The 27,104-nt window shown below is 42.5% G+C and overlaps 1 protein-coding gene across 9 annotated transcripts in view; it reads left to right on the top strand.

The window, feature by feature from the left end:
* Positions 1 to 27,104, top strand: part of LOC116949346 (ERC protein 2-like) — a 176,894-nt gene that overhangs the window by 102,213 nt on the left and 47,577 nt on the right. For 7 of the 9 annotated variants that reach the window (XM_076072069.1, XM_076072068.1, XM_076072070.1 and 4 more), the window contains 2 exons: positions 19,600 to 19,747; positions 24,413 to 24,526. In XM_076072069.1, the coding sequence (XP_075928184.1) occupies positions 19,600 to 19,747; positions 24,413 to 24,526 (262 nt within the window). Of the gene's footprint in view, positions 1 to 108; positions 5,753 to 19,599; positions 19,748 to 23,427; positions 24,272 to 24,412; positions 24,527 to 27,104 lie in introns of those variants that run through there. The other 2 variants (XM_076072072.1, XM_076072075.1) reach the window with 2 other exon arrangements.

Genomic DNA, 27,104 nt, shown 5'->3' with positions numbered 1-27,104 from the left:
CTCATTTAAGTGCTCGGTAATTTATACGGTTAGTATAAAAACGTGAAATCTAACACAGCGATTTGAATACTTTTTTTGTACTTCCCCCCCCCCCCCTCCCCCCTCTAGAAATTGTTACAGGCTTCCTTCTCTCTTGCCCCAGCCACGTCCAGCTCCCACTCTTAACCCCTCCCGGGCAAAAAAAACCCGCACTGAACAAACCCAAAGCCCCACTGAGCAAACGAGCAGCTTTGCGTGGGCGTCACGCCAACGTTCACTCCGCTGTCACTTTCTAAACAAAGGAAGAGTCAGTCCGTACCCTCTCCCCTTCAACTACTCCGCCGCTTGAGCCCCAGCTGTGAGTTGATTCCGACGCAGCTTGACTCGGAGGATGGGGGGGGGTTACCATTACTCGGGGGTTACCGTGACGTGGCGGCGAGCTTTAGCCCTGCTCCGAGCCCTTCGCAAGACCACCACCACCGCCGCCCCCCCACGCACCCCCCCCCCCCCGTCCCCCACGGTATTGCTGGCAACTTGAAAAGGTCAGCGATGGAGTTGAAAGGGCCTGCGCTGCTCCTGCTTGACAGCACGCTGCCTCGCTTCGAGGGCACCTGCGCTGGCCGACCGTGTTTCAGAATCTTTATTTGGACTGGAAGAATCTGATGAGCCGATTCCGGCTCCTTCTTCGCAGATATCCAGTAGGGGCTTGTCAGAACGTTATAACTACAAACAATGCAAAATCCGATTGAGGAGTGCAAAGTACAGGAAAGCTGAGCAAATTACGAAATAAATAAAGTATACGAGTACAAATTGCATAAGTACATCATTTCCTGCTAATATCTCAACACCAAATGCCAATCTTGGGCAAGGCAGCAAAACAAAAACAGTCTCAGACCACACCAAGACAACACACAGTCCCTCAATAAAATTGCACGTTAAAATTGAACTATTGTTCTCCATGGGTCGTGTCTGACTACGGGCAAGCACGTTATTGACGCAGTGCTATTGTGTGCATTCCTATAAAGGGGAATGTGCCATTTTTTTTGGGGTGGGGGGGATGTGGGGGAGGTTTCTTCTCCCTGGCCTCCGATTGTAAAATAAGCACATTGTCCTAACGTGTGCAGGTGCTCTTCATACCTCCCTCTCCACCTTTTGACTTTGTTAATCAAACCTTTCAGTCAAGTCCGCTCTCAAAGTGAAACAACGTAGGGCATTCTCAAAAGTGGCTGTTTGGCAGTGCGCACCAGAGCAAAAACTGCCCGGTCAAAACTGTCATTCTTTAATAATAATGATCATTGAAAAAAATGGGAAAGCCTCACTTGAGCCTTAAACTCTTTGTCAGGAGGCTCGTGCATTGTGATGTTGACCAGTACCATTCGTAAATGTTTGACATGTCGGAAGGAAATTAGAGTGCCTGGAGAAAACCCACACATTAGAGGGCTAACACTCAGCCCTGTCATCTCCTGGCCACCTTGCAGCCCCCACTCCTCCAACACCTTGAAAATGTAGAAATGACCTGCAGTTACCCAATTGTGATTAAACTTGGCAACATGGCCCCCGACTGTGAAATTACCGGAGACTCTGCCTGTGAAACATAGCACCTTTGTGATGGCCTTGTGCGATAAAAATGAATACCCAATATTATGATCTTATTCCTGTTATTATTACTCCCTGGCAAGGTCTGATGGCCACCCATCCAAGTACTAACCAGGGTCATCAACCCTGTCTAAGCATCACAGGTCCGATGGGATCAGGCACATTCATGGTGATTTGCCAAAGTTTTAGGATAAATGGGTTCAACATACAATGTTTGCGAGGTTTAATCTCCTTAGAAGTACCGAAATGTTGGGTTATCTCAATGTGATTGCAGCTGTGCTATGATTGCAGCTTGAAGCGCTACTAGCCATGTGGCATGTTAACCTTAAAGGTTTTGGTGACTGTAATGTCCTTAGCAGAGGATGTAACTGAAGTAATTTGATAATCTCAGATGGGTATATAATACATCATCGGAACATGTGGTACTGCATTTCTTTTTTTTTAGCATTACGTCAGTCATCGCTGAGCAATAACATTATCCATACATGTGTGTTTTTATAACGCAACTTCTTTGTCATTCTTATAAAAGTGACAGCTGTCTTGAAGGCACCATTATTCACAATCCGTAGATTCTGCTACCATAAAAAATAGGAACAAATGACCCATACATAAAGGGCCTTCCCATGGGATGACTATCAATGCAGAAAGGTCAGTAACTAATTCAGTAATAGATATGTGCTCACGATACCTCGCACTAGCAAGATTTCCAAAGGCAGAGTATAGACAATGACGAATGTTGTTTCCAGCGACAATTATTACCATGCAAAAAAGACAGTGATCTGTAATTTATAAATTAAAAACACTCACTATGGTCCTACTTAACCGTTCCGTATTGCAGAAAAAAATTATGACAAGCTTACATTTGAAGTAATGGGCCCTCTTCTTCAGTTGTTGTCAAAGACATAAACAATCTCTTTTATCTCTTTTATTGTGTTATTTTATTTGATCAATTTATTATTTTATTCTCATTCTACGTAACTTTACCGAAAGAACCAAAGAAGATGAATCTCTTTGGTTTTATTCGGTAAAGTCACGTAGGTAAAATTATTTTATTTTATTTTACCTACGTGACTTTACCGAATAAAACCAAAGAGTAGGAATCTTTGCAGTCACGAAAGCTTCAAATCTCGAAAAAAACATAAACAATCTGTTACGGGTTTTTTTGTGGTGGCTTGGAGAGGCCTTCATCCAGCAGTGAATTCACCGTGGCTTTTGATGATGGGTTTTTTTTTGTTACAAGGCAGTACTGATGACAAACATGTTGTTTTCTTCGTGGCCGGCTGTCAGCAGCACACAGTCTATTTATTTTACTTATTTCCCCTTCTGATTTAGCCGTATGGATTAGCTGGTATGGTTAGTGAGCACCTGTTGAGGCCACATGGCACAAGAGGAGTTCGTGAGGCTTTCACTGCAGAGGCCCTTTTTTGTTTGCCCATTCTTGGATCTTGACACATTGCACCACATAAATTTTAGGCTGAGTTCACCTAGGCCAGGTCTACATACTGTTTGCCGCCAGTGTTGTGTACAACTTTTGTTGAACCCAGATGATTTTGATAGTAGCACAGTGTGCTTATCACTACACCACAACTCACACTGCAGTAGAAGCTGGATGTAAGCACAGCGCTTGGGAATATGGTCAGCCGTGCTTATATCAAAATTGTATGCTTTTCTTCATCCCACCAGTGCAATATAACCTCTATCAGACCCGTGCCTATATGAAGTGTGCTTCATAATACAGGGTTTCTTTGGGTTAGATCACGTAAATATAATTGGGTCGTGAAACCCGCCACCACCAAGACAGCCAATTAGGTTTGTCACGTAAACAGAACATGCCAATTTTTTTACGAGTACAGCACACCGGTTGTGTGTAGGAGAGCGAATCCACAACATTTACAATCTGAGTACGGCATTTCGCCAGTAATTACAACCGGCATCATCAGAGGGACGGCACCCAGATTTGTGGAGAAATCCTCCTTTCCTGCCACGATGAAGTGTGCTTATATCGTGCTTCTACAGTTATATTATCAAACACATCTCTAAATTAATTGACGTGTTTTATTTTACCCAAGCCTATTTAGTTTCTGCTACTTATCCACAAAACATCCATAAGCCTGACAATAAAATAGATACAAAAAGTTGGCACACGTATACAACTTTAAGGTACGTATGAATATTGCGAATATTAATTGTGCTGAATAGCTTTCTTGTAGTTTCCCTTTTTTTAAAATTATCAAGTTATCAACCCCTTTATGTCTCTCTGGTAAAGTGTTCTTTCCTGCTAGACTTAGTCGGGGAGCCAATTAAAAATCTTTGCATTTCGGAACCGTTTCATCAACACCGCAGCCGGTACGATAAATATGAGGCGCACGCACGCACGCGCAGAGGTCAAACATGACTCGTGCACCCTAAGTACATATACACCAAGAAACGGGCTGCGGCCAAACATGTGGTACTTCTTTAGAAGTCCTCCAGAGAAGCAGCTCCGGGGCCCAACAGCTGTGCTCTGTTTTTTCCTGGCTGCTGAAAATCTAAAATAATCCCCGGGCCATGGCTAAGCTCACGTGTGGTCTGAGCGAGGTCACTGACTCCGGACCACGTGCGTGTTCGGTGCGTGAAGCTTTGCCCCTCTCTCCAAACGCAAGGAAAGGGGGGGGGGGTAAAAAAAAAAAGAACTCAAATTACAACGCCGACTGGCATGTGTTATTATACATGACTTTGATTGTCCCTTAATGACAGCTATGGTTACGCCGCACTGAGAAGAAAAAACATCCACTCATATGTGGATGTTTCGTGAACTTTCGGTATGGGTAACACAAAAAAATGTGTGCCCCCTTTGGCTGCTTGGAATGAATGGAAAAAGACGTGTGAAAAATGCGCCGCAGCATTCCCAGAGCCCTGGATTCATCGCGACTGCCAATGAAACGAGGTGTGCCTACCTACCTGCCTAGGACTCCACCCAGGTCAACTCTGCCTGAAACGTTTGGTTCAGCGGGGGAGGTGGGCGGGGGGCGTCTCCCGTGTCGTCAAATCAATCTGAAATTAGTGCCAGGTGGGGGCATCCCACAGGTCAATTCACCCTGAAATGAGCACCCAGTGAGGCTCCCTCCACAAGGTCAGCTCGACATGAAATGAGCACCAGGTGAAGGCTCCACTCCCCCCCCCCCCCATCTCACTACTACCCTCTCTCCTCCGGTCAATTCAACCCAAAATGAGCACCCATTGTTGAACGCTAGGGAATGAATGGAGGCCACCCCGTGCCTGTGTGTAAATGGCTATGTAACATGTGGTTGCTTTGTGGGTCGTGCAGCTATAGCCCTTTAATGATTATGTATGTGCTTGGTAAGGGTGGTGCAGAAGCATAGTGGTTAGCACACTGCGCGGTAGACCCAGAAACCCTTTTCCCGATTCCTAGCCATGGCTAACATCTTCGCCAGCCCACGGTGACCATCGTGTGGGGGAGATCTTCATCTGCTGGTGGATTAAGAATGACTAGCGTTCATGTGTGAATATGTTTATTTATATGAATTCCATCTATTGTGTCATTTTACAGGCTTCCAGCATGAAATTGACTGTCTCCGTTAAGATGTAGCACACATACTAGATATACATGCATTTAACTAAAATAGTAGGTATTTTTGTATGTAATTGGCAATGAAAAGTACAAATTGCACGGTTTGTTTGGCCATTTAAAAAAATGTTAATTTTATTATCACAGATGAAGCAGTGATGTGATTGTTCCATTTCAATCCAAGTTGCTTTAGAATGGATTTCGCTAAATAAAATGCCTGACCAATCCACATCATTAGCAACGAAGTATGAGACCATGGGATCACCTTTTCAGCTGTTCCAGTGTAGAAAGCGCCGTGATTTTTTTTCCCCATAATAAATCAAGGATGGCAAGGCGCACAGTGTGTGTTCGTCACATGACCTCTGGGGTCATGGTGAAAACCCCTTGTCATGTTAGCCACATTCGACCTCAGTAAAAAAAAAAAGCTTAAGGGCAGTAATAGTTACAAAAACATGTTAACATGTAATTTAAGGTGTACGGTAGCAGGCATATTCCTGGTGTAAATGAATATCCCATTTTTTTTTCAGGTTCCTGGCCCAAATTAGATGTGGCGGCGATTGGGTATACAGAACAGGGTTCAGTGAAAAGGTTTCCTGGCTGGCTGCTTGACCACTCCCCAACCAAAAATAGAAGGAAAAAAACCACACACACGTAATCCACATGCTAGAGGGAGGTGAACTTGATGTGGGAATTGAAAAGTGTTGAAACTGGCGGCCCCAATAATGAAAGGTAAATGGTGCTGCTCGCTGGCCTATTCGTCGCGGCTGGCTGGTGACAAACCCTTCGGTGTGGCAACGCGCGCACCGTGCTGCTCTTTAGTTTAACTGCGGCAGGAATCCTCAGTAGATGTCATCCGGTCCGCGTGTGGGTGGGCTGTTATAAGTTTCAAAAAAATACCCACTCCTATTTTGTCAACGTATTAATTTACCTCCAGAATGATTAAATGCGACTGCTCGAGCTTAATTGAAATTGTATTATGTACTGAAAGGAAAAGCTAATAAGTCGATTTATTATTATCACATTGCTGCACATGTGTAACCGAGTTTGCAGTGATGGCATGATCTAGGCTGGCAGCAAACATAGCAGAGGCTTAACTTTGCAACAACAACAAAAAATGAACGGAAACCTGACATCGCCAAGTGTGTCTGGTTACGCAGAAAAGTGGTAATGGCTCTGTGGCGTTAGAAGAAAAATGAAAAGTTTCCACCAACGTCCCAAGCGCTTGGCATCGGGGAGCGCCAAGTGTTTTCCTTGGCTCTCTGAGGCATTCATTTCTGCTGTGTGGCCTAGGTGGTATTTAACATTTTTTCCTACAATTAAATAACTTTTAAAGCAGACATCTGATATAAACAAACCTTCGTAGCTATATTTCTTAAAAACCGAAATGAGCTTGGGACAATACGAAAAAAAAAAACTCTCCTGTGTCACCTAATCCTCCCTCTTTATTACCTTAAAGTTCATTGTATCCTGAACCTACATATACACACGGCGCTGCCAAACATTGAAACCCCACACTAGTCGTATGAGGAAATAGCACATTTGTATTTTACGTAGGGATCTCTAAGGTAACACTGTTGGCCATCATCTTGAGATATGTGTATAATATCCAACATTATTTGTGGATTCCTTTGGCACAGTCGGGGAGGGGGAGGATACATTCTATAAGACATTGTTTCTTCTATGGTATGACCTCACTGGCGGGTTAGCTCATGCAACCTTCACTTCCAATTGATGTAAAAAATTGAAATGATGCTGAGAAAGAAACATACAAAGCTTTTATGTTTTTTTTCCGCCAACCAGTTTGCCAGTATTTATCGTGACTTATCAGTTGAAACTTGGCGTCCTTGGTATTATTTTGTCTTGTAGAATGTCACTGATATCTTTCACCATCACCATGGATACATTCGGGTCTTTTTTATTTCACGGTAGCTATAAACAGTGGTTGCTTGAGAACAGGTGGGTGTGTGGTATAATCTCAGTCCATTGTGTAGTGGAGGCTCGTGGACTTCAGTCTCTGTTTAGAATGTCCTGTTCCAATGGGAAGGTTCACAATTTAAACCTCCTGTTTTGTCTACGCGGCGAAGCGTAACGGTTGGAATCCATTGAGCCCAGAACCTGACTTCAAATAACAATTCCAGCTATAATTGCACAGTTTACATTACACGCAAGTACAGTGAAGGCTAAACCATATGATATTGTTGCATTGTGAAATTCTCTGTCCCAGTAAGATAATCCTGAAAAATGTTTGATAACGTAAGAACAGATGGATGCGTGCGGCTTGTCAATCCCGTGTGCTTGGCAACTAAATAAAAATCAAAGCCGGTGAGTGAAGCGTGCCACCAAAACGCATGCTGTTGACTTTGTCGGATTGGCTACCCCACAGTGGTGTAAATTCTTACACTTGGTAAAAAAATCCACAATTATGCTATTTGTGTCACGTGATGATACAAAGCCCCATTCAGATTCTCCTGCTGAGCAGTGCAACATTTCACTTCAGAGAATGGCCCACAGAAGTCGATATCACAGAGCCGTCTTCAAAATCCATTCAAGTAAAGGGAAACTATATATGGAAGTAATGTTCATGATATGACAGTTAAACTTAATTTTTTATTATTATATTTTTTGTTATTAGTGAAATGAGTGACAAACGATTTTCTATATCAGGGGTTTTTTTGTGAAGTCCTTGCTGACTGGGCCGATATGATCAATTTATTACTCTTCTGAACTTTATTTAATGACGAGCAGCTGCCTGGATTTGAACACAGAATGTCAGCGGTCCCAACTCGGCTCTTGGACCTCTGAGCGACCCGGCTAAAGCCTGCCTTGGTGTAAAATTGTAATAACTGAAGGAGTAGTTACTACTTTACTGTCCAGAATTAGCCTTTTTATTAAAATGCAACTTGCTTTATGTATGTGTGAAACAATTGTAGAAATCTGACGGTGGGTTTATTGCACTAAACATTTGTGCTCCGAGAATAATTGCAATAACATTTCCCACACCATATACTTTTGTAGTCACATTATTATAAATATACACATGAAACACATTGCTGTCCACAAACTTGATATTTAGCTAAACAAATCTCTAGAGGAGAGTATTGTCTTGGCACATTAGTGTATTTATTTATGCACTGGCAAACATGCTAGGTCATACATATCAATCTCCAGAGTGACGTTATTGCTTGTTATTTAGCAAATACGATTACACTAAGGTCTCAAATATACATCTATAAAAAAAACAGAAGGCTTCATAGGTTTAGATGGAGCATGCAATGTGACGGTGAATCATCTAAAATCAGCAGAATAACAATGTCTTAACCGTTTTTACAGCTGTGCTGCAATCATGACAAGTTTGTTGACCGTAAAAATAAAAAAATCTTGAGGAAAATGATGCCATGTGGTTTGCAATGGGGGGGGGAGAGGCTGAGGATTTGTGCGAGGCTCAATTGGCTTCTGGTAATTTTGGCATTCTAAGCATCCATGCGTACTCGGAGAGTGTGGACGGTGCCTATCATGGGGCGAGGTAGAGACGTGTGCCGCCTCCTCGTGACATCACCGGGGCCACAATGCGAGATACAAGCGTGGCTTTGATTAAAAGGGTGACATGGCTACTAAACTGGAGGAAGCTGGTGGAAAAAAGATCAACATTTTTCCAGCTGCTCACTTAATAAACAAATGTCTCACAGTTACAAGAAGTGGTAATGGAGGATGGCGTGCTTGCTCTGTCTAGGTAATATTTAGCTTTCTTCTCCTTGAGCCAGTGCAGTTTATTTACTTTGTGAGAGACATAGCGTGACTGATGTAATTCGTGCGTTATTAAATCGGGTTGGGAGATTTTTCATTTTCTATCTTGTGCGCTTTCACTGGGGTGGCATGTCTACTGAAAACTCCAGAAGTTAAACAGATATCGAATACAATTAGTCTGAACAAACAAGAATTATCCAGGATTTCTGCTCACATTTTTTTTATTTTATCATATCACTATTATTTTATTTGCATATTTTTCTTTGTATTATCCAATTGTTTCGCATGGAGGCGTATGGTTCGATCGAGCAAGGCTTAAATGGACATGCCGATAGAGGGTACCCCATATGCGGACCTTCAATAACTCCACGAAAGTGGGATTATTGTTTTCCTGGGGTGGGTGGGGGGCGGGGTCGGGGGGTTGGCAGGAGAGAGCGTAAATTCATATCACTAAATGCAAACGGCATGGGCCCCCGCAGACACAAAGGAGGCAAAGTCCGAAGCTTAAAGAGGGCATTGCTCAACAGATGGCACCGGGTCAGCACCCCAAACCAACACAGCCGTGCCCCCCCCCCTTTCTCCACCCCCATTCCCAAAAATCTACCTCCTTTCTCCTGCCAAATATTTTAAGGGGGGAACACTCTTACCTTTCTCAAGCAGTCCTGTGGACAGAGGTAGGCAGGGCCAGCCCTAATTAAGCAGAGCCCCACTAATTTGCGGCGCTGATGAGAAACACATGGCTGCTGGACTTTTCAAGGAATCTTTTTTTTTGTACCTTCATCAAATTGGCTCTGGACTGCACGTAAATCGCTTTCATGCTGCAGCGGAGTGCTGAGGCAGAACTGGGTATCGCAGCTGCTGCACCCCCCCCCCCCCCCCCCGCACAATGAAAGTCGCATAGTTACAGCATTCCGCCCCAAGAGTTGCCTTTAAAAATGTCTTAATAGGAGAGTCTACCTGGTGCAATTAAGGTGCAATTAAACTGCCCTAAGGACCCACAGTGTCCAGTTTCCGTAAAAAGCTATTTTGTCTCTGGCGAAAAAAATGCGAGGTAATTTTAAAATTCGCTTGGAAAGGAAAATACAACTTGGTGGATGTTTCTCTCGATGGCGACATCGAACCGACCATATGCCGTTTGTTATGTTACACATTTCGCCTTTATTTGTTATGTCTCACGTCTGGGATATATGCTCTCTATTAAATCCGCAAAGACGTGCGTGGCCCTAAGCCGTTTGCTAAGACCATCTTGGCAAAATGCATGTTAAATAAATAGATAAGAGCCATGCTTTGGCTCCTACTAGACTGCGTGCGATAAAAACACACACACGGCCTTTGTGGCAGCTCTGTCCACAGCATCTGGCCTTGGTCACTCATGCAGCTCACTTAATATTGCGATTCTTCACGTAATCCTTTGCTTATTGTCGTGCATCGACATGTCGCCACACCAGCCGTGTGTTCTCACTCAGTTTCTGGCAGTGCGTGCTTGGCCACATCGTGCTTCTACGCTCCTTGTGAAATTATTTGATGAGGTTTTTTTTTTTTTGCCCCCGCCATGTGCGCTTACGCGTCAGCTCTTTGTTTTAATCAACGCTCTGCGTTTGGAAGCGATTAATCATTTTTTCGTGGTTGTAGATGTCGGTGGTGTTTCGTTCTGGAGTTTGTTTGATTGTTCGGCGCAAGATGCAGAGCTGAGATACAACATCATGCTGTTCGGTGGCCTTGAACTTAAGAGGAGATGCAATGGTGATTGGATGAAACGGGTAAAAAAAAATACCGGAGGCTGTGTATGCCTTAGGCAATTATTGAGGGTGGGTTGGGATACATTTTATGAAACACAGTGGTGAACAAGAAACAGAACAAAGTGCTTTTGGGAAACTGAATTTGGTAATGAAAAACAGCATAGCCGTGTGCCCTGGGATGTGCATATTGCCACTTGTGAAGTAAATAAAAAACACGGACAATGATAAAGAAAATAGATCGAATAATAGAGACATACATACTTGGAATTACACTGAGACAGAAAGATGAACACGGGGATCAGAGAAGAAATACGAATTGGAAACCTCATGCTGGCTAAGTGGGTTTGGGCAGAACACATCACTTGAAGCTGGTGGACAAGACTGGTGGTGGAACAGCAGCCATAGCAGAAAGCATCGAATGGCAGCTATAGCAGAATGTTAACCACCATGGAGAGCGAGTTAATCGGCTCATGTGCAGGAATGAGATGGCTTGTGCCATTGCAGGACCGTGATGGGTGGCAACGGTGTGGAGAAGCCTTCATCCAGCAGTGGATAGACATTGCCTAATGATGATGACCCTAGCCTATATAGAAGATGCCAGTCAGTGAATGACAATCTGATTATAATATCCTCTGTATAAACATGATACTGACGTCTACTCATTGCATCATGAATTGGTGGTCTCATCTATGCCGCTTGGAATGTTCAAGCCGGCATTAGCCTAACTTGAGTGGGTTGCTTCTGTTGCACATTAATTCCTCCAGGATGCCCCGAGGCATGCCTCGTTTGCTCAAGGTCTGTCTTCAAAATTGCCTCCCCTTCTTCACTGTAGTCGCTATGCTAATTAATTTTTCGTCTCTGCTCCAGCAAGGTGGCCCAGGTGGCTCAGAGGTCAGAGCGCGCTAAGTCTCTGCACCGCTGATTTCCTGGGTTTGAATCAGGGCAGCTGCCTGTTTGTAAACCTGGTTGTTAAATGTAGTGAATTTATCGTCTTCGCCCAAGTCGCCAATGATGGAGCAGACAAAAACATGGCTTTGAATTTGGTTTTGCACTTCTTTCGGCTAAAGTACAGCTCTGAGAATTAACGATACCGGTTTGACAATTATGCAAAAAAAATGGTCTCTGCAAAATGTATGAGAGTGTCCCCATTGTGCTAGGAAATTTTTTTTTTCAGAAGTCCTGTGAATGATCTCTTCCATGGACTATTCTCTGACACATGGGATGCGCTGCTATATGAGATTTCTAAATGGATTCTGCATCTCTTTAAAAATCACAAACAGAACAGTAAAACATCGTCGTCATCAGCCATGGTCAATCCATTGTTGGATGAATGCCTTCTCAAGCCACCGTGCTCCTCCATATGAACTGATTGCCCTTTGAATGGAATAAAACCAAAAACTAATTTTCAACAAAATAATATCCTGCCCAGCTCGTTGTCTTACATGACCTTATATATTAATGTCAACCTGTCGAGTAATGGCCAACTCAACAAATTCAGTTTACAAAATTAAACACAATTTCCTAACTGCTCTGATATGTTTAACATCACCTCTTTGTGTTTTATGGGCCTGCCAATATTCTGTATTGTTCCTAAGAATGGAGTCATCCTGACTTGGTAAAATCATTAATAGGCAGCTGAGTAAATGGTGATTTAGGTATTTTTGTATTTTACGAGTAGCTAAGCATTGTTCAACTCGGCGTGCAGAAAATCTGCCCAGCGTGACGTTTGATTCTATGCGAGTTCGTGGTACCAGATGGAGCTCGTCTCCTGGTCAAAAAATGTGTCCAAGCAAATGCTCCACTTCCAACCAGACGCAAGTAAATGAACTAAACATCTGCTTAGTCCACATAATGGTCCTCTTGGTCATCACGCTCTTGATATTGCCTTTAGCATATGACGGATGCTGCTCTTGCAATTCCGCAAATAACAAGACGGTATTCTTTCCTCGCTCCAACGGGGGCTGTAAAAAAATGGGGTTTGTGTGGAATGTCATGAATTTTAAGCTTTACAGGTGAGCGCAGTGTACTTCAGTGACAGCAAAAGACTGTGTCAGCCCAGTTTTCATTGAATATGATTCACTGAGCTGGTTTACATGGCCCTGTGTGTTAGTCGCTTGATTGGCTACAAAGATGTGTGAAGTATTTGGTCGTAGCCTCGCGTAGCCTCTCGGCTCCCTTTCTCCGTCTGCTCGAAAAGCATGTTGGACTCTGAATGGAGGAAAAGGGCGCCCCTTTGGTACGTTGGAAAAGATGCGGGACATTCCAGGTCACCGATTCGGCGAGGTGTTCCCGTGCAAGCTCGTGTTCACTTCAGGTAGTACAGCAAGGTTTTGTGTAGCACAGCGGCCGTTATGGCCGAGTGCTGTTGATGCTCGCACGCTTTGCCGTGGCATCATAATCATCATCGTCGTCGTTTATTTATATTGCTCCCCCAACGATTTAATAATCAACATGGTATTTTAACATTTTTATGAAATTCTTTTATTTCTTCAATTTAAATCAAATATATATGCTTTTTTTTTAAATACCGTAACTTGAAAACTGTAACCCAATTTCCCCTGCTCATGAAAGTATACCTACGCATGCCATTCAAATTGCACTTTTTCACCGAACTTAATGAACAAGATATTTTATCCTAAATTCTATAACTGCAGTGGGACCTATTTAGTGTGAATTTAAATGTCAAATGGCCAGGCAATTTGCTGGGTCACGACGCTTTATTTATAGAGGGGTGTACAAGGACATGCAAGTAGTGTGTTATCGAGCAATGAAATTAGAATCACTTGTATTTAGATAAATCACCTTGATGGATAGGTAATAATAAACACTGGTTAGAAGCACGTCAGTGAAACTTTTTTTTCATCCTGACGAAGAAATATGTAGGAGGGTAAATAATTGTTAGAAATTTGACTTGACATTAAAAAACAGAAGTTCTCAGGCCAAACGAGTTGTGTGTTGCATATGCCAAAAAGCGCAGCTGTGTAGATTCATGGAGGGTTTTTTAATATATATATAAAGTGCGTCCCAACCCCTTTGCAGGTTAAGTTTTTGACCAAATTTCCCTAAGCCAAATCAGATATTGTTTGAAAAATACGAGGCCAGCGCTTTAAGTTTCCTGCGAATGTGAATGTGTAATACTACCCCCTCGACTTTTTTTTGTAATTGTTGCCATGTGTCATATTAGGGTATTTCAGTTGTAACTTTTGAAAAATGTCAGATTTACTTAACCTTTATTTCAAGCAAGTGCTTTATTTAGAAAATCTATTAGTACCAGAGATGTATTGGAAGCGCGTGCTCGTGTAAGTTTGGTAGACCGCATTGCATTGTGTATTGTTCTCTTAGCTTGTACGACACAAATAACTGTGATCCCATTTGTTTACAACATCGTAATCAATAACTTGATTTCGCTTTAAATAGCCTCATTTTCAAGACATTAAAAAAAATGTTAATCCTAGCCAATGTCACGGGGACATACCTTTAATATAAAACCACCTTGTGTCTAAATTTTGATTTAAAGCTTTCACGACTGCAGGGATTCATATTCTTGGTTCTTTCGGTAAAGTCACGTAGAAGGGAAACAATAAAATAATAAAAATATAAAACAATAAAATTATCACGACGTTTCGACTGCAACACAAGCAATCATCATCAGGTGTGAAAACCACGGCAAGAAAATTTGAAAAAAAGTGGCGGGTTTTTTTAACCTTGGCACCACGGAGAGCGATTTGGCAGTTATTCAGATGGACGAGTCCATCTATGTTCGGAAAAGAGGAGGGGGGAGACGAAATTAATGGATGCGGTCTGAAAGCCACCGTAAGTGTGAACAATCAATTAAGACCCGAAATGGTTTATCAATCCTTCCAATGATTGCTAATCCAGAATCCATCTTCTCGGTTGAAATTGTCTCTGTGTTTGTATATGTGGATAGCCTCATGAACGAATCTCTCATGGTAGCCAGATGGCTTGCAAATAACCTCTGTCTTGGAGAAGTCAATGTCATGCGAGCCTACTGAATTATAACAAAGATCTGCCACGGCCGAGGTGTTGGTCCTACCGTGTTTTAGGTCTGCTTTGTGTTCACGGATGCGGTCCGAGACATGTCGTTTGGTTTCTCCAATGTAACTACTACCACAGAGGCAACTTATTTTGTAGACGCCAGGGTACTGTATGTCCGGAATCACATCTTTTGCAGACGGAATCAGATCACGGATTTTATGTAATGTGTTGAATCTGACCTGGATCTTGTGATTATTATTGACCATGCTTTCAGATTACGCCCTCTTTGAAATACTTAATACACACTGTGATTATCATCCAAGTTGTAAATAAATAAGGAAATGAATAGATAAATAAATATGCATGCTAGATTCCAAGCCAACTTTATATTTATTTTAGAATCGTTACAATTAAAGAAATAGCCTGAAGGTAGAGGTAATTCGGCTTGAAATTAGTCACGACCATTTAGCTAAATAATTTGTTGCATATAAGCCAGAGAAGCCAGTCGTAGGAACAAGTGTTGTCAGTGCCACTACATGCTTTATCATTCTCTGCATGCCAAAACGACGACATCTGTACGTTGGTCCTTTCCTTAAGCTTTTCAGGAAATAGCATGCCTTGGTTAACTACTGGTTAATTATTCTAGATAGCCTTGCTAATTGCTGTGCAAACATTGCAACTGATTACTGTAAAAAATGCAGACTGACCGCAAATAATGGTGCTTCATTATCAGCCCCAGTTAGACAGAATTGTTGGGTAGCTGTGGCTAAAAATATAAAAAATTGCCAGCCAACAAAAATGTGCCTGAATGTCTCCGTGGCTCATTCAGTTCCAATTTACGTCTTCTTTGGGTCCATTATTAATAATCTCAACCTGGGTATGGGATACAGCCTGGTGTAGTGTACGTGTAGCTCTGGGCGTCCACCTTTTTTGAAGGACAAGCCAAGAAACGTAGTGCGCATTGAATGACTCGCCTATCACCATGGGACACCTGCTGTCATTCATTAGAATGTCAGTATTATGGCTCCATCCAAAGCGACATGGGATTTTAGCTTCGATAGCGGTTATGCTAATTGAGTCATGCATGCATCCATAGTGGATGTTGCCACACTGGTGCAGGCTGGCATACACGGGGAACCCACTGCTAGCCCTTGCTCCGTGCCTCAAATGATTATTGTCTATTTCGTAAAATGTGCATGTCACAAATAGCTTTATTGTAATTATTAAATGCGTCATGAAGATATAATGCTTTTCAGGAGGGGTGTTTGTCCTTGCTCCGTGCCTCAAATGATTATTGTCTATTTCGTAAAATGTGCATGTCACAAATAGCTTTAGTGTAATTATTAAATGCGTCATGAAGATATAATGCTTTTCAGGAGGGGTGTTTGTCCAATTCCAATAATGAGGCATATCAGAAAGATTAGCTGGGATTTTTCTGCACCAATTGTGTTTTTTGGTATTCATCATTATTTTTTCTGTTTTCTTGTACCACCAACTAGGGGTGGAACATTGCATCGATTAATATCGATTATTAAGCTTGCAGTAATGCACCAAATCGCACGTACAAGAATTTATATTTTTCAATGCATATACATCGTATTTATTGAGTTTATTTCGATTTAAAGCTTTCGTGACTGCAGGGATTCATCTTCTTGGTTCTTTCGGTAAAGTCACGTAGAAGGGAAATAATAAAATAATAAAAATAGAACATAATACAATAAAAAATTGAGTTCATGTCAGAACTACAGCCACACCGGTGCTTACATTCACCACGGGGTAAAAAATTTTTATTGAATTTAATTACGACCCTCGAATTTTGATCATTCAAGTAAAATCACCAGGGATAGGGTTAATCGTTCCAGCCCTACCTATAATGGTTGTGTGTTAGAGCACATTTCTATTTACGTATATACATTGTGGCCTGACTTCTTTTTAGAAAAAGCAAATTAAGTCACTGCATGGTATGATACCTTCAACAGTTATAATAAATGCATATTAATTGATGGGCCTCATTGCATAGCATAGACCTGCCTTTCTTTCCTGGCCCAAAGCTAATAAGCACTGCTTATTTAGCCAAGCAAACCCTATAATGGTTTGGTAAACACAAATGAAAAAAGAAGCCCTTTAAGAGTCCAGAGTAAAAAGCACAATTAGGGGACCCCCCATTGTCTGCCTCTAATTTTCATATCATCTCGCTGAATTTAAATGTGTGTGTGTGTGGAGGGGGGTTCATGGCCCGGTCACCTCAGGAGGACAGGCTCTTGCAATGCGAGGTTTGGCCCTCCACGCTACATTAATTGCTAGCGACGCTGCTGCTTTAGGCTGCTGCTTCTGTTATGCTGCGTTAGAGTCTGTCACAAGTCAAATGGCGCAGAGCATGTCACCACATGAAGGCATTTTTTTTATATGATTGGTTTCAGTGGTTGGTGAAAAGCTTTTTTTTTACAATTTAAAAATACGATTCCTTGCTTTCTTAACATATTTTAAGTTGATAGTGTTGGGCTGTGCATGGATTTTTTTAAAAGCGAATTGTGAATAATCGGTTACAAAAGCAAATACTTTTTAAAATATCTGCAACACTGAGACTAGCAGGCCACAAATTGCCATGCCACATTGAAGCCATTTTACCTATTGCATTTACTTCTTTGTCAATATTGTCTGCTTTTTCAAAGTGATATTGGTTATTTTCTATTAAATTATGACTCCACTTGGCAGTTGTACATATGTGCCAGTATGAGATGAAATCACAATGATTTGTTTTTACTGTTCCATAGTAAAAAACTTAGCCCATTTTCCCCATTACAATCATTTAAAAGCAATGGTCGCTTGCCAGCCCTTAATAAATCACAAATTACGTAACTAATTTTAAAGATGATGGGTGCCTTAGCTTCATTCTCCCTTGAATGATCGCTGATGTGTTTACTCTCTCCTGGGCAGCCCCGTAAGAAATGTAAAAACCTTAAATACTCATCCACATTTAAGCACAAACTACTTTCTTTTTTAATAAATATTAAAATTAAATGTACACTCATTCAACTATAGATTGGCCATGGTACAATTGGTACTCGGTTGTTTTAGTAAAAAATGAAGTATGATATATAGTCGTAGTGGGAACATTTAAAATTTGTGGGGATTTCTCCTTCTCCATTCACATACAGCGATGGGTGTCTCTCCCAACGACTGTGAGTAGTGACGGCCACTGCTATGGTCTTACAGTAAATATCCTCCCAACTCCTGCCAGTCCTCTTTGTATAAACAGTGGCTCTTTGGAAGTGCGCAGGCAATTGGATTGTGGATACTTGGGCAAGGATGAGTTGGCTAAACGAGAAAGATCTCAATATAGTGCACCGTGGGTTCTGTGCATGGGGCTGACCTTTACCTTCGTAAGCATATTTGCGCAAATAAATAAATATACACAAACAAACAAATATTAAATTGCATGGCTGGGACATTTTAATGGATTATGCTGCAGGAGCGCACGTTAAACAGGCTTACTTAGCAGGCAACCTGAACCACGCGTATCTGAAAAATCTGTCTGCTCTCTGCCAATCACTGAGGGAGGTCCTTCCAAAAATTTACAATGACATAAAAAGGCTCTCTCCAATGGTTACCCTGGAAAGCTTCATATTTTCACAGTTTGTCATGTTGCTGCATTGTGAAGCTTAAGTACCCCCCTAAAGCTTTTCTGCTTTTATTTGTTTGTTCTTCTCCTTTGTGCGGTCCTTGAAACGAAGACATTAGTAAACAAATAAATAATTGACTCTGGTTGACTTTTTCTTCTTAGCCGGGCACTTAAAGAGGTAGCCATTATCATATTCTCTCTTCACTTGCGGGGCCAAGCTTCATGACTCGGAAGGATTAACACCTTGAAAAGAGCCCCGTGATCTATACCACACGGACCGGGCTGCGAGCTCTTTCTCCTCCTGTGGATTTTTTTTCTTTTGCGCCGCACAGTTTCGTGGGGGTCTCTCCTGCCTTCCCCACCCTCCAACTGCGCTCCCTAAGCTCTCACATCGGCCCTCTGTAACTGGCGCAGCGGGAGCCCACCGCCGCGCCATGTGAGGTGTATCTGTTTCATAGTTGCGGTCTTCCCCATTAAAGGTCGCACGCTGAGCTTTATCACTTAGCTGAACTCCTGATGTTACACGCACAGAAGACCCCCTTCTGCGTGCCCGTCCCCCAGTGAGTTACGACACGGACAGCTGCCTTGTCGGCCCAAAGCCTTTCAAGCGGACGGGGAAAGTCCGGATGAATGGCCGTTTGCCGCGTGCGCGTATAAATCTGACCCCGGTTTGCACCGAAAGGAAGCGGGTTTATAAAAGTCTTAATGCAGCCAGTTTCCTGTGCAGTGCGGTTTGTGAACTTTTGCGGGGTTCTGTGTTTGCAGGGAGGTTGTAGCACCCGTGTAGTCATTACCACTGTGAGTAAAGACATCCAATCTGTGTTTATGTATCTTTTTGGATCCAGCGGGGAACGTATTTTGTAAAGCTACTTGTTAATAGCTGTCAGCGATGGTGTCTCAAAGGTGTCAGGCCGTACTACTGCACAACCCAGTACCGTAGTGGTTGTTTACGCCAACTTTAAACATTGGTCAAGTAGTGGATTCTTGCACATTTTTTCGCGATATTATTTAAATAAAGGTTGCGAAGTGGGGTTTTTCAAGGCCACAGAACTTGAGCCTTAGCTCAGTGGCTTGTTTGGACTTGCTGTGCATTTGGTTGAACTGCTGACAGGTGACTAAAGTCATTCCCTACCTCCTTATCGCTCGCTCATATCTCACTCTGCCCCACGTCTCTGTTGCCGGTCCCCCTCCACGTCACCCCCTGTGCTACGCCTTCCTTACCCCTGCCTCCGTGCGAAACCCCCGCGGCTCCCTTTTAAAAGTCTCTCTTCCTTTGTTACGTCTCACCGGCCCCCGAATCTGCCTTCTCTCCCCCGCGTGTCCCCATCCGCACACCCCGCGAATGTGCCTCGCAGGCAAGAAGCCCTTCTGGCCGCCATCAGCGAGAAGGACGCCAACATTGCGTTGCTTGAGTTGTCGGCCTCCAAGAAAAAGAAGACCCAGGACGAGGTGGCGGCCCTCAAGCGTGAAAAGGACAGGCTCGTGCAGCAGCTCAAGCAGCAGGTGCTCCCGACCACCCAGCCACCGCACCCGCACCACGCCGCCCTTCTGCTGGCCATAACACTGCCCTTACCCCCCCTTGCTCCCCCGTGTGCCCGATTCGTCTCACAGAAGTCATTAAAAGTGAAGGCCGACAGAACAACACATGGGCACGGAGGGCTCATTTCAGTGGCAACACTGTTTAGACCCCTGTGTGTGTGTGTGTGTGCGCGCATTCTTTTTTCAAGAGAATTTATTGAAGGCATTTCAGCCTAGGTTGCTGGCATTTAATAATAAACCCCTGGGCCCGCACACACCCCCCTCCATGCCCAAGACGGTGCTTCCAGATGTTTTCGGGCAAACATCGCTCGTGAGCGAATGCTGCTCTCGATCCACCCATCAAAGTAAGCGTAATGAGCTGGAATTTCCTGCTGCAATGAGAGCATTTTTAATTCGGCACAAAAACACGTGCAACATCTGCTCATTTTAGTTAAACTTTTTTATGGAGGTTGTTGAAAGTGATTGGGGTCAGTCTCGTTTTGCTACCTTTTTTTTTCGTGTTGATGCAAAGGGTTTTTATTACTTTATTTTTATTTCTCCTTCCTCCCCTTCATTTATTTCCGCTGCGCTTCATGTTCATTTGCACTTGTGTTACTCGCATAAAACCAGGGCAATGCACAATTTAGTACTTAGCATCGCTAACAAAAATTTGTGTGCATTGTGAGTAATCATTTTCACGTGTGCATCTCACCGAGAAGCGGCTGGAAAGCCATGCAAGCCTCCTTACCTAGCCCTGATTTCCCCAGACACTGAGCATTGCCATTCTTCAGCTTAAAGCAAAGAATCCCACTCAAGACGAGATGGCATTCTTCAATTCGGAACGCCCGGCGTAAATACTGTCCACTCCCTAGCAACAACAACAACCACCATTCGCCACTAAGTGGCAGTGACGTCACCATGGCGCTTGTGCCAGGCTTTGTGCACGTTAAAGCCACGTGAAGTGTCAAACGCCCGCCGGCAGGAGGTCACGGGGCAGACCCAGGTTCCATGAGTCAACTGACTGAGATGACTGGCCGATGCACCACCTGTGCCCCCTACTGTACCAACTCCCTAGCATGCACACAAACACACTTTCATGACAGACTGTTCTCCCGATCACATCCCTCTCAAACCTGCCCAGACGTTCCACAGTTTAGAGGATAGGATCCCTTCGCAATATTACGGTGGAGGGATAGGTTTGTAGATGTTTCGTCCACTTTCCTTTTTATATTGGTTTTGTCGCTGACTTGAACAGTTTTTGGAGCAATTAAATCAGTTCGTGTGCAGTTACACTCCGTGGATTATTACATCGCATGATTGTGGGACATGGTTGTGGCTTGTGGAGGGTTTCATCCAGAAGTCGATTGAACATGGCTGCTGATGATGATGTTTATGACCAAAGTTTTCTGCGAACTCTACATAGTTGAATAATTGTATTGCTCATTTGTATATAAAGGCAGACTTTGTATGCGGCCACTTCATTATATAACTATTCACGTTGTATACACAATCTCCATGTGCCACAGGTTAGTGTGTACACTTACAAAAAATACAAGGATTAGTGTACTGCACAAATTTTAAAAATAAGCAATTAGTTTCTCAGCATAATACTAATATCTTATTTCAGCAAATGTAACTGAAGATAAATTAAATTAATTAAGTGTGGAATTAGTGTATACAAGGTAAACTCGTGATCTGCAGACATCTGTGGAGCCTATAATTTACCTTAATGTAATGTTGGTCTGTGTTTTGGAATAATTCCAGACTTTAAACAACCGCGATTTGTGAATGTTGAGCACGTTTAATGTCTCTTCTGTAAAGCTGTTGCTCTCGCCAGCACGGTGCGACTTTCACTTAAGCCGCATGCATTCCCGGATCGGTTTAAATGTCCGTGTGTAGCCCGCAGGTCTTGCCACAGTATCACGATATGAACATCGACGCGATATTAGTTTAGCGTGACTTTGTTATTCGTGTTTTGCGCTTTTATTGTTTTTGAATGCTTTGCCGTGCTTCCAGTGTGGATAAAGATGACTTCGAAGTTCTTCAACTGCAGTTCACTCGACCTAGGCCTGCCCTGATTATTTCTTATCATCACAGTCTCTAATAATTATCATGCACATGCTGTCAATCACCCAAATACAATTAAATAATATAATGCTAACATTATCGCAATCACTCTTGCTTTGGAAAACATTTAGCAAAGCGCTAATTGAATTGATATTATCTCTATTAATTATGTATTTGTATGTTTAGTTATTTCTACCACATTTTATCAGGGAATAACATATTTAAGAAACATCAAATGAGCAACCATAATGATGATGTGACGTTTTGCAAAACGGTAAACGTGGATCTAACATCGTATGGTGTATCGTGGCATTGCCATATCGCGGCAACAGTAGTAGCGTGTATGGCCATAGCTGTGGTCACAGTTGGGTCGGGGTACTTGAGCAGCTGGCTCGTTGTCACTTTTCAAGACGTTCCTCTCACGGTAGCGCAGAGAGGTTACGATAGCATGACCTACTCATGCATGGTTGTCTGATCCAGCGAACAGACCACTTACTCCGGCCAGCTCTCCACTGCTTGTTGGCCTTAAGTTAGCATTCTTTAAGGACACTGGAGTCATCATAAGAACATCAACAGGCCAATGCGCACATCTCATTTTTTGATGGGAAATTAAAGGCAAACCACAGGAGTACAATTGTGGCCATGGAACCCAAACTATGGACCATATGGTAAACCACTCTAGTCTGTGCTCCTTCAACAGATGAATAAAAAAAACTACACGAACTCTCCAGAAGCCCCCGGCATGGCTGGCAGACCTTGATATTGCTATTTAGCGCTGCCATACACAAGAAGAGAAATGCATCAGGTAGCTCGTGCAAAATGTAGAGGACATTTTATTTACAAAACATTTAGTGCCATTGTGTTATTTCAAATGGCATACGCTGGAGCGACTCTTGTATTTCTTGTGCCCATTTGTTTACATTAATAGGTATATATGTGTATCATTCGTATTATTATCAAACAGTATCCCTTGCAAGGCTTCTGTTGTTTGCTGTCATTTAGCAGCATTATCATTACCCTTATTGTCACTATAACAATTACTGGAACCACCATTGCTTCCAAAGAATGCTGGGCAAATAAATGGAGCAATGGAAATAGCACCGGGCGCCCGCTTTGTGGCGGTCGGATGTGCTGTCGTGCATTCTTGAGTAATAAAGGGCTTCGGGATACAGTGGATGCATTCAGAGAATAGCGTACGACCCTACAGCACTACAGATAACGCGACAGAGGAGGATGAATCTCTCCAACCCTCCCCGTGTCAGCCTTCTACAGTCCCCAGGGGACTTTTATTCCCCCGAAGCGCATTTCAAACAGAGGTGGATGTAGAGGACACGTATAGCATTTGAAATAGGGCTCTGTTTTAATAAACGCACATCCGATGTAATCCTCTGGTAAATTTTGCTAAAATACCAACTTTGGTTTCTGGAGGGGGTGCGATTGCTGAGGCTGTTTCAAAAAAGTTTTGAGTAAGTCACTCGCATTATTTTATTGGCAAACAAATGCGGAAAGCAAATTAATATTAACGCGGTTGTTTTGCAGGGAAACTGTTTGAACAGAGGCTTCTTGTGAATGTCGGTCTTTATTTGTCACCATTGCAGATGGAGGAGGGGGCCTTGCTGTTTGAATGTCTTTTGGCAGATGCCATGTACCAGATGGTAAAAGGGAGAAAAAAAATGAAGAATGAGGCCAACAATGAAATTGCCAACAGCGAGTTGACAAAACCATTGTTTAATGTCAATTGCGATTTTTTTATTTGCTAAATAATTGGTGCCAAATTTGACACGAGCGGCAGATGATCATGATGACGATTGTGGAGGAAGACAGTTTGATCTTTTTGCTGCTTAAACGATTTATCAAATATTGCTTCATTAAAAGGCAAATAAATCTGTTATGCTTGCAGGGCTGTATCATGCAAAGGCTGTGCACAGTAATGTTTATATATACCTGGAAAGGTTTTTTTGTGAAACAAATATGTAAAAAGATTTGCATGATACGCCCTATTGTATACAATCATAAGCTCTATTGTTGATTTTTTATGATTATAAATTAATCACAAGGCATTCAAAATTATGCAGAATTATATTTCGATTTTTTTGGTATCTTTCCATTTTGCTCCTGAAAATTATTTTTCGCATATGCCTAAATTCAGCCACGCTGAAATATTGTCTTTTGTAATATCTTTTAACGTATAAGCACTGATAAACATTCATTTGTTAGCATAATGTGTCCATAAAAGTAATCGCTCAGAAAAATACTATTTATATAACAATCTATATAATTTTCCAAAATTATTGTCAACATAAAAAAATGTCAAGTTGCAATTTTAATGATTACTCGCCATCAATTTTGTGGAAGGGTTTAGCTCACTCTAAAATATTGCTAAATTATGAAACCATATCACACAGATGAAAGCAATGCTTTTATTTTCGTTTGAGAAAATGTTTTTTTTTATTAAACATACAAAACAAATAATGTTTGTGAAAATGGTTTCCACAGTATTGTATTTATTTTTCTGATGGTGGGGCTGTAAGAAGAATTCATCTGTATGCAACACACGTTGCATTGTGGCTTGTCTGATTTCAGACTCAGAACAGAATGAAGCTCATGGCAGATAACTATGAAGACGACCACCATTACCATCGGCACCACCACCCAGGGAAATCTCAAAACACCAACCACAGGCCCTCCCCGGACCAGGTAAGCCATGTTGACATTTTATACTGGGCCTCCTTGGCATGTGCCGCCTCGTCTCTGATGTTGCTTCTAGTTGTTCTTCCAGTCATATTTGCATGTTGCCCTTCGTGGCATGTCGTAAGCTGCAGGATCGTACGTGAGGATATGTTCAGTCAGCAGAGCATTCACCCCGTGTCAGAGAATTGCCTCGGAAAATGACGCCACAGCACTTCTTCATAAACAGACGTCTTTTAAAGAATGCTAGAAGCAAATGTATATTTATATATACATAGGCCCTGCAAAGATTGTATTAATCAAGCCATAATGTCGCTTGATCCGTATTTTTTTAAAGTCTTATTGCTGGAATAAGCAAACTGTTAGTGATATTTGTTTTGTGTCATTGGTGATTGGGCTGAGACCATTCACTTGCTAACACTTGAAACCGCAGTTTAATCACGGGTGACTACCTGGATTTGAAAGCAGGATCTAATCAGTGCCAACTCATTTACATAGTTCCTGAGCCACCCAGCCATTTCTCACTGTTACTGTTTTAACGGCCGCGATGAGACCAAACATGATACTCGTGAACTCGCGATTAAGACAACAAGTTACTTATCGCGAGCGATTACATTAATACACGGTACAAATGACAACCAAAATAATTTGAAAAATATATCTTTCTCAAATCCACAAATTAATTGCATGAAATTCATTTTCAATCGATAACCTATGCAGCAAATGTACACTGCGTATGTATGTGCATCCACACGGGAGCATTCCATTGCAAAACCAGATTGCTCTCACACGAGTATAACTCAATCGCCTGCTTGTATTCAGACATCTCTGATAGCAGAGACGTCTACATGCTGTCGTATCAGTCGCATGCAAACAAGATCTGTTACCTGCCTTCATGGTATTTGATCATAGCTTAGCACAAGTCATGAACGTTTCTGATTGATAAATAAGGGGTTCAAAGATGTGTTTGTAACCGAGACCAACCCAGAAATGGACAGCACCAATGAAGTAAAATATGCACAGATTGCATTATTGGCTTTCCGGGAACAATTCAATCATTTTTGGGGTTTTGAAATTATGTTTAGCAATCCATGTTGTGGCACGATGCTCTTCACGAATGCAATACGCTTTGCAGTAAATTCCACAATTGCACTCCGTTCAGTTGTAATGGAGTTTATAGAGGTTGCATGGGAAGCGCGCACTGCATATGTGCGTGGCTGTTTTTGAATTTATATAGCGTGATGGATTTCAAATTGATGTGCTTTCAAGGGCTCATTGAGTAGGTGCTTATACACTTGTTAACACCGCAAAATTATGTGTTGGGGTTTAGGCTATAAAATCCTCCCATAAGACAAAGAGCGTTTCGTTTTTAACCGACACGGACGAGGTAAGTGTGCGCTCCCTGCCGTAGACTCATCGTGGGGGCTATCCATGCTGTAGCTACTCCACGCTCTGCGCCGCTGCTGCCTTCATGCCCCATTACACAGTGGACAGGGTGGGGCGCTAGGTATTTGTGGGACCCACGAATATGCAGGTGATCTGCAGCAGGATGTCCTGGCACATCTCGGCACACTGGCATATTTTCCTTGGGGGAGGGATGAGAACTCTGTGGTTAATTCTTTTGGCGGTGTTTCCTCCCCCCACCCCACCCCACTCAAGTCAACATTTTCGAGCAATGTGGGATTCACAACGGGTGAAAGGTGTTTGGGCCGAAGAGGCCAAACGATACTCGTACGTGAGCTCGTGGAGATGAGGCGAGCTGTGGGATAGGGTAGGACGGGGCGACAATGTAGCCCAGTGTGCTGTTGTGCCAGGCGCTGGCTGTTTATTCACGTGGGTATCTGTGTCCGACTGCTCAAGCTATCACATTCCCACTCCACATGACCCTCATGGATGTTTGTGCTATAATGGGGAATATTTGTACATGGCAATGATTTATTTTTTTCTTTCCCCATGGTAAACAAAAAAATTGCATTCGGTGACGTGGGAACATGCTTTGTAGTGTCGTAGCATGAGGGACGGTGTTTTATGTCCTAATGAGGAGCAGTGTCATAATGAGTCGTATATATTTTTTTTGCAATGATGTTGACAATGCCTTTAAGACAATGTGTGGCTTTCTTGACACTGGGGGAATCCTTGTGATTTGACCTGGGTGCACAGGATACCGATTTTCTCAATTTCATGGTGGTGTTTCATTCCAAAATCCTGTCTGGGAGCCATAATTATCAGTATTATTATTATACATTGCATTCATTTTTACGCAGGTTGCCATAATTGCAGTGCTTTGTATATTTTGATAGAATCAAACACTGGTATTGTACCAAATACATATAACATATCAAAATTACACTTTATCTGTCAGAATTTTTAATGTAACGTTTTTTTTTAATGTTTTGAAGCCAACACATTGATTTGGGTTTAAAAAATATATATATATTTCAACATAAATTAAGCGCACTAAATCAACAATTGCAACTGCACTGCGTCACAGAATGGAGGTGCCATGCATTGTGAAGTCTGTTTCTATGACGTGAACATGTACTGCTTGTGATGGTCAATGGGACTTTTCAAAGGCTGGCCTTGATTT

Source organism: Petromyzon marinus, chromosome 36, assembly GCF_048934315.1.
Source record: "Petromyzon marinus isolate PM22_M1 ecotype Great Lakes invasive population chromosome 36, UKy_Petmar_22M1.pri1.0, whole genome shotgun sequence".
NCBI lineage: Eukaryota > Metazoa > Chordata > Hyperoartia > Petromyzontiformes > Petromyzontidae > Petromyzon > Petromyzon marinus.
Note: the sequence above shows the minus strand (reverse complement) of the source record. Positions and strands in the feature narration are given on the sequence as shown.